General features: G+C 39.0%; 1 gene segment (V, D, J or C); it reads left to right on the top strand.

Moving 5' to 3' along the window:
- The first annotated feature begins 637 nt into the window (after positions 1-637).
- LOC116219584 lies at positions 638-1,076 on the top strand. The segment is given in 2 exon segments: positions 638-650; positions 742-1,076. Coding segments are annotated over 2 exon segments (348 nt in total).
- The last annotated feature ends 8,185 nt before the right edge of the window (positions 1,077-9,261 follow it).

Here is a 9,261-nt window from a genome sequence, read left to right as displayed (position 1 = left end):
CTCAAACCAGTATTTATAATGCCCACCTGTGAGAGGTGATAAATCATGGCTGCACACGTTTACTTCAATGAGCGGGTAAAACCAAGCAGACTGACATAATTATGCTAAGAATCCATCAATTTATTATTTGACCATGCACCGTCTCGAAACATAACTGAAGCTCTATCAAAAGAATCAATACAGTATAATATCGCGCAATAACACTATTATGAGATTGTGGACAATTTCAAATGCATCAGTCAGCATTTAGTACCCTATATCCAAAGAGCAGGGTTGTTTTTTAAACCTCCCTTGAAACATGACTTATTTCATCTATTCAACCAATACAACTCTTAATTCAAGAGCTGATAGCTGATGGAAAGTCACCTTCTCTCATATGTTCAGAGAACATTTACTACAAACACTTATAGCACACATGAAATACAGACATAACCTTTCCAAAGCATACTTTATGGAAATGTACCAGTCAACTTCTCACAGCGATTCCTGTTTGGACAAGAGGGAGGAGCTAGAAATAGAAGATCATGATGCCTTCATGGTGCCTACCCATGGGTATCTTGAAAGGACTGACATTCAAGTTGTGTAGACCTTGGATTTGCAGACCTCAACAATGATCTTCTTTCTGGGTATATTACTCATGGACCTTTCAGGTAAACACAAAATCAAAGTCAAATAATGAAGAAACAGTCATAAGAGAATGAAACAATAGAGCATGTTTTAGCATCTTTTTTCTCTGTGCAGGTAAAAGCTCTGGGAATAAAATCACTCCAAACAGTGTTGAACTCAACAAAGTGGAGGGAGATAATTTAACCCTCTCCTGTAACTACAGCTCTGGAGACTATCTACAGTGGTATCGCCAGTATCCAAGATCAGCACCCCAGTTTCTCTTGTTCATCACTAGTCCCGATAAGACAGAAATATCAGAAGTGGAACCGCGATTCTCTGGGAGAATGAATAAGGAGAGGAATCAGATGTTTCTGGACATCTCCTCTGCTAAACTCTCAGACTCTGCTCTCTACTACTGTGCCATGAGGCCCACAGTGAAGGAAACTGGCAAACTGTCATACAAAAACTGACATGATGTGATATGAGATGACATACATCATACCTTACTCTCCTTCCAAAAACTCTGCACAGAATTTGCACAGAGTGGTAACCACTCGCATAGATTCAAGTAATTAAATACTGCCCTCCACAGGTTTGAGGTGAGGGCAGACTCACAGTGACAGGGTGAACCTGAGGGCAGATGATGACCCTGGAATGGATGGTGTGATCTGTGACAGGTCAGGGCCCCATCTGACCCTGGGTCAGTCCCTCCCTGACAAGTCTCCTCTCTTCTCATGCAGTCTGCCTGAGGGAGTCTCACATGGTATAACAGCGCAATCCACACTGTTACACAACAACCTGTTTCACAGTCACAGAGTGTGTCAGAAAATCAACAATGGTTCACAAATGAACAGAGCAAAGCCACTGGTGATTCATTGTGTGTTTGTGTCATAACACAGTCAGGCCTATTGGTGGAGGTTGCAGTGTAAACTTGTGGAAGTGATCTCCCCACTGCTATTTGCTCCCCAGCAGTCAACCAGGATGCTTCTCTTCTGTGTGCTTCTCTTAGTATCTCTGATAGGTGAGTAACACGACTGTATTCATATTATATGTAAATGGAGTGATTAGCAATCTACTGCTTTAACTTCATAGAGCATCAAGGTTTATGGGACCATAAAGACTAACCAAAGTGTTTGTGTATGTATTCTGGCAGGGGGAAGTTCTGAACAGACAATAACAGCAAAGATGGCTGAAATGAACGCTTTAAATAGAGAAAATGTCACCCTCTCGTGCAAATATGACGGCAGCATTCAGAGTTTGCAGTGGTATCTCCAGTACCCCGGATCTAAACCAGAGTATGTGCTTTTACTCTATGAAACTACAAACACTGTCATTCGTGCTGACTCTCAAAATCTACGGCTCAATGCCACGGTGAACTCGGACAGAAATCAAGTTTCTTTGAGGATCTCCTCTGCAAAGATCTCAGACTCTGCTGTGTACTACTGCGCTCTGCAGCCCACAGTGACAGGAAACACAACAAGCCTGTACAAAAACCCAGGAGCAAATGGCAGTGTTTGGTTAGTGTCATTGTGTATTTACTGCTCTATTTCACTACAGAAATCTGATTGATTATTGAAATACAAAGACAAAATCACATTACATTGGATCATTTCTGTATTACATGTAGTATCTTGTAAGTAATGAAATAAAAAACATAGTATGTGCCATGTACAAATGTATGATTGGAGTCTTTGAAATAATGTTTTACACATAACAATTGTCTTTACATAATGTACATGTCATTTCTGTATTATAAATTATGACAATAAGCCACCAAACTATACATCAATCTTAGGTATATCTCAGAAGTAGCAATGAAATGAACAGACTGATTTTACTACACTGATTATTCTACTACAGCTGTCACAAGTAGGATTTCAACCTTTTATCTTAGACCTTTTTTCACATGTGGGTTTCAGGAGCCTACTTTAAAGTTTGGAGGTATGAAATCAAAGAATATAATAAAACCATAGAAAAACAATTCCACCCTTACTTTTGCAGGTGACAGCTTACAAGATGATGTCGCTCCAGCCACCCAAGAAGTTATTGCCTCAGACGGTGAAACAGCTTCTCTCTCCTGCACATACAGTGCTGCTGTGGGCAATCTGCAGTGGTATCGGCACAATCTAGGATCTAATCCATTGTGTCTGATGATCTTGTGATGACCAACACAACTGCTCTCTAGTATTAGCACCTTCTCTTTTGAATTTCCTCTTTTGGGGACTTCACACACTTAGAATGGATCCTCTCACTTACCTGCTTACTGCGCTGAAATTTAAATGTAATGTAATTTCTGCAATGTAAACAGTTGACCACATGGTGGCAACACAGGCCTAGTCTTTTACTGACCATGTTAGTACAGTACGTCTGATTTTACTTCATCATCAGTTTCTGACATCCAGTTTGACATTCTGACTACTTGAACCAAACAACCAGTATGTTGAGTTTTGAACAATACAATTAACTGAGAAAAACAGTTGGTTTCAAGAACATAAAAATATAGTATAAATTGACATTGAAATGGCTTTCTTACTTACTCTGTTAGTAATCAACACTAGAGACTGTCTGAAGTTAATCCACTTGAGTGAGGTATTTATGAGTACCTGAACAGCAGCACAGTTTCTAACTTTCAGTAAAAAGTAGAAGAGACTAAATGGAAAAAGTCCAAAACAAACTCTAGAATGTTTACCTGCTGCTGCTTATTATGACATTAACATGCACCCAGTCTGACATCACAAAGCATGGTAATCCAAAACAAATTGGTTTGTGTATTTAAAGTGTTGTGTTTAACACTTGTTTGTGTTTTAAACAACCACAAACTAGATTTCCATACTGCATTGTTATTGTATTTAATGTCTGACAAAGACAGCCCTGTGCGGTAACCTATATAAGGTTCAGGCTAAATACTTGCTCTGTTACAGAGGATATACATTTGAAGGTCCAGCTATTTGCTCCAGAACTGTGGACATGGCAGTAGCCCATGTTTAAACTGTTTACTGTACACAGTCTCATACATGAGGCGAACACGATAGTTTGATTGAACAAGGTGGAGCCTTAATGCCATGTGCCCTGAAATGATCTTTTCACACCAGAGGAATATGAGAGTCAGTTCAAGCTGTGTAAACTGCACTCTTTGCTGTGTTGTGAACCTTGTGGAGTTTACTATGCTGCTCTATTCACTTTTGACCAGTGAGTGGTCATATTAGTCAGTCGACTATTTGATTAATTGTTTTGACTAGTATGTCAATTTATTTTCTGTATTGAAAAGTATTTATTTTTTCTTTTTTTAATTAGTATTTTCGTTATTATTTCTGCCTTATTGGGCATCTTTGGGGGAGAAAATAAAGACTCACATCATAAAACCTAACCTCCTGAGTCCTCCTGAGAGTTTTTCCATCTTGCTTAACCCGCTTGAACACAACTACCCTTGACACTGGTCCAGGCGATTTCCTAACCTGGCACTCTAGTCTTTACTCTACAGAGTGCCACGCTCAGCCAGTGGTGTGAATGAGCATGATCCTCACTTTGTGTCCATCCCAAACAAATCTGACTCTGGCAGACACAGCTTTCTTCTACTGTGCTCTTCATGTGGCCTAGAGATACAAAGTTTCTAAGATACTGTATAAACAACATACACACAAATGACATCTTCACTAAGATGAAGGTCAGTTTTACATCGTCTAATGGTCAGAGCTTCACTGTTTGTGGTCACACCTGTTCACTGTGTTAAATGTTGTATTCCCATAATTTCTAAACATTACATTGCTGAAAAACATGTTCAGCAGATTACAAAGTCCACGACAATGTTCATAGCCTGGAGGGTTAGTAGGAACAACATGTGTGTTTATCTGTCATTCACTTCACCATATAACATTACAAAGTGATAAAGGCTCTACTGTCCCAACTTTTTATTTTATTTTGTAAAAACAATCAAATTCATTGGGTAAAACATCAGATAATGTGCTGTTGTATTGTTTTCAATGTAATACAGGCGAAAGAGAATTCACTGTTTTCAATATAAATTTTTATTTAACATACATTCCCAACTTTTTCTGATTTGGGGTTGTACAACAATAACATCACTGCTGCAACTGGTCCTCCAGTGAAACTACGCTGAGGTTATATTACACAGTTAATTACATGCATACACTGATCCCCTAGTGAAACCACGCTGAGGTTATATTACACAGTTAATTACATGCATACACTGATCCCCTAGTGAAACCATGCTGAGGTTATATTACACAGTAAATTACATGCATACACTGATCCCCTAGTGAAACCACGCTGAGGTTATATTACACAGTGAATTACATGCATACACTGATCCCCTAGTGAAACCATGCTGAGGTTATATTACACAGTGAATGACATGTATACACTGATCACTGAATTTTGTTGACAGATTTATAACTGACTGCAGGGGGAGCCCACACAACATGCACTGAGGATCCATCATAACTATAAAGAGACAGATGCGGATTGTCAGAGCCCAGTGTCTTACACCTATGTGATCAGTTTCTTTCAGATGTTTGTACATTTAAGTAATGATTCTCTGTCTCAAAAACACATTCATTCTTCTTGTGGTTCTCCATGGTAAGAGAGTGCAATAGTTCTGATCTTACTCATGTAATAGCATGTATGTCATACAGCATCAATACCATTGCGTATGTTGATTGTCTGTGTTTTCCCACAGAATGTAGAGGACAGGAGACTGTTGATCAGCCAGAGGTGCATGTGGTCAGTTATGAAGGAGCGATGGTCACACTAAGCTGTGGATACAGTAAAGGTGGCTCGTCACCAGATCTCTTCTGGTACAAACAGAAACCAAATGATTTCCCCAAATTAATACTGAGAAGAGACAGATATAGCCCTGGACATGATGGCACTGAGTTCAATGAGAGATTTAACTCCACACTAAACTTCACCTCCAGCTCAGTTCCTCTGATCATCCAGAATCTACAAGTGTCTGACTCTGCTGTGTACTACTGTGCTCTGAGGCCCACAGTGACAGCTGCAAACTCAGTAGTCATACAAAAACATAGGCTTCCCAGTCAAAAAGACAGCATCTATTAATAGAGAAGTGATTCTTTATGAAAGTTTAAAGCACTGATTGGGACATGGATATAAATCCCAGGAAACAATCAAATAGCAAAGAGATCATTTAAGCCATTGAGGATAAATACTCTGAATGGCTAAGTGAGGCCACTGAGAGAATTGTCCAAACAAGAGTCATTATGAAACAAAAGTACAAAAGATTAGACTCTGCTGTATACCAAAATGATAATACAGTTAACCAGAATATGTGGAATTACTCAATTAGTAGAATTACTACACTACTGTGTTACTATCCTGACCAGTAAAGGCACAGTGCAGCTCATGACCAATCCTCTCTACCAGTCAGGGGAGGAGCTGAACAGACAGACAGCATCATGGTGAGATCTGATGAAAGTGCCTGAGTGGAAAGAACTGAATCCACACAGATCTGCATACCAGCCTCACACATGAACTACACTATGTGCTCTACCATGATGATTCCTCTAACAGTGCTACTGTTTTCAACCTTCTTGGGTAACATTTCGTCTCTATACACTTTTTATTATGCTATATTAAACTTATACTAATATATGCTTCAGAATGACATTATATAACCTATAGCTCACAACATTATTCTGTTTACGTACTTGTATTAATAACATTCGTCTTCAACTTGATAGTCTTAGGTGTTCACAATCTGTGGGTTGTGTGTTGTCATAGAACACAGTAGCTGCGGTTCTGTAGGACAGTACAGGAAGTGTAGTTGTGTTAAGTGTTGTAATGGTGTTGATAGTGAATACTGAGTGGAGAATGATGGAGTGCTAAAAGCTAATTCCTCCAGTCTTGGCTATGTGATCATGAAACCTTCTGAATGTGAATGTTGTTACAGTGTGCAGAGGAAAAGAAGACACTGTTGAGCAGTCATCAAAGTCTGAGACTGGACCTGAAGGAGGGATGGTGACACTCCACTGTAGTTATGATACAACCAGTGATTATGCAAACCTGTTCTGGTATAAACAGAAACCTAATGATTATCCTCAATATATGCTGAGTAAATTCTCTACTGGAGATGGTGATGGTGAAAAGGAATTTGAAGGAAGATTTCTTGCTGTACTCAACAAGACTACAAAAACTGTTCCTCTGACAATCAAGAATCTGCAAGTGTCTGACTCTGCTGTCTACTACTGTGCTCTGAGGCCCACAGTGACAGCTGTGTGTGAAGTCATCATACAAAAACCTGCTGTGTGTATTCAAACACCTAGATGCTTAGATGGAAAAACTTTAAAGATCACATGAAACAGTTTCCCTCTAAGCAGTTGCTAACCGGTAAGACTTTAATGTGACAGTTCGTGGAGACATTATCTGAAATGAATGAAACTACACCAACATACACTGAAACAACCAAATACACTGCTTTACATGTCATCACTTTATGTAATATATGAAGTTAACCACAAGAGAGCAGTATTGCAGTCTGAAAGAAATACTAGGCAATCCCTGAACATACTGCCTCAGTGAGTGTAGACAGTGAGAATGGAATCAACAGTGTAAAACAGTTACAATACAATTCTTATTTTGTGGCAGTGCCTATTGCTGTGGGTTGCACAGGTAAAAGAGGTTCATCAGTTCAACATTCTGTGTTCACTTTCTGATGACATTGCAATCAGGATATCAAACTTCTTCTGGAGGAGGATGGGTGATACTGAATCATAAATACCGTACTGTTCTCACATCACTATATATATTTTTGTACATACAATGTGCAAAACCAAAATCCCAGAATTCATGTTGGGAAATGCACTGATGAAAGGCAATTACAAGGAATTAAAAAATAGATTAACTAAACACCACAAATGGCAGAAAAACAATACTGGCCATCCAAAATCTGCACGTGTTTGACTCTTGTGTACTATAGTGCCCACAGTCACCACTGCACAGTCATCAGTCACATAACATCATTGCCTTTAAAATGGCCAACCTGCTGAAATCACATGGTTCACAATTCAAAATTCACATTAGATATCATGTTCATATTCATGCTTCAGAATAAGCCTACTATGTTTCCTGGTGAATAACTAAGGGCTTTATTTCTACAGGCTGAAAATGCTGCAGGGAGGGTCATCTGCAGTGTGACAGAGAGGACTCCTCAAAGCAGGAACTCCTTCAGTGAGGTCTACACAGCTACACACAGTAGCAGTTTAGAGGACTGTGAGCAACAACACTGAATACTATAGATTCCCCATGGAGACACCACTATTACTGATCCTCATTATGACAACAGGTAATCTATTTCAAATGTTTACACATCATGTGGCTACACACACACACACACACACACACACACACACACACACACACACACACACACACACACACACACACACACACACACACACACACACATATACACAAACGCACGCACCCAGACACATGCACACAGAGTAGTAGCTTAGGACATTTCACTAATTAAATGCTGAATACCTAAACTTGATACTTTGTAGCATTATACCAGTTTCTTTTCTGAAGACATGTTTTAACATGATTCTGACTTTTGTTTCTGTCTTGAAGGTATAACTGCTGACCAAGTATCTCCTGAGCAGAAGGGCGTAACTCAGAGTGAAAAAGAATCTGTAACACTCAAATGCTCCTATGACACGAGCAGCAGCTATGTTCGTCTTTACTGGTACAGGCAGTATCCTGGACAGGCACCTCAGTATTTGTTAAGGGAAGGAGCCAGAAGTAATAGTTATAAACACAGCTCTGATCCAAGATTTGATTCCACAACATCACAAACATCCACTGAGCTCCATATTAAAATCCTGACTCTGGCAGACACAGCTCTCTACTACTGTGCTCTGAGGGTAGAAGCCCAGTGATACAAAGTCTCTGAAATGCTGTACAAAAACTCAGAGGCAAACCGACATATTTTTAATGAGAGAGATCAAAGTCATTCCCTCATTGGTATAATATCAGTTAGCCACAATCTGAGGTTTCAAGGTAAGCTGATGTATCGAGGTTACACCTGTTATTTTGAATGCCTGAAGATTTCAAAACTAACAAAATAAAACAAACTCTGATAGTTTTGAAGGGCAGTATAAACATCTATGTACGTAAAAACACACATGGATGCTTCACATGTTGTTTCAAAGATGTATGGGTAGGGATGAGAATTGATAAGATTTTAACGATTCCGATTCCATAACGATTCTTTCTTATCGATTCGATTCCTTATCGATTCTCTTTTCGATTATTTTTGGGCAAGGAAAAAAAAAGAGTACAAACGAGTTTATTTACATTAATTTTCTTTTATACAATATTCTCTGAATAGACGATAAACAGCATATACAGTATGTATGTATACATTTACATGTTTTGAATAACCAAAAACAAACCTAAGAATAGGTCAACAAACTCTCAAAGTAGGGTCCAGAGACCCATAGCCTAGGGATCCTTTTCCTTGATGGGGTGCCAGGGGGTCCCAACAAAGAAAAAAAGTATTTGTTTTGACTATAATTCCAACCATAAGTAAAAGAATGTATGACTGATTTGGTAATGGGTTTCATACAATTTTTGTAATAAAACATCTAAACTCAAAAATCTCATCAGATGGGGGAGCCT

The sequence above is a fragment of the Clupea harengus genome, chromosome 25 (genome assembly GCF_900700415.2).
Source record: "Clupea harengus chromosome 25, Ch_v2.0.2, whole genome shotgun sequence".
Lineage (NCBI taxonomy): Eukaryota > Metazoa > Chordata > Actinopteri > Clupeiformes > Clupeidae > Clupea > Clupea harengus.
This window is presented reverse-complemented; position numbering and strand designations above follow the sequence as displayed.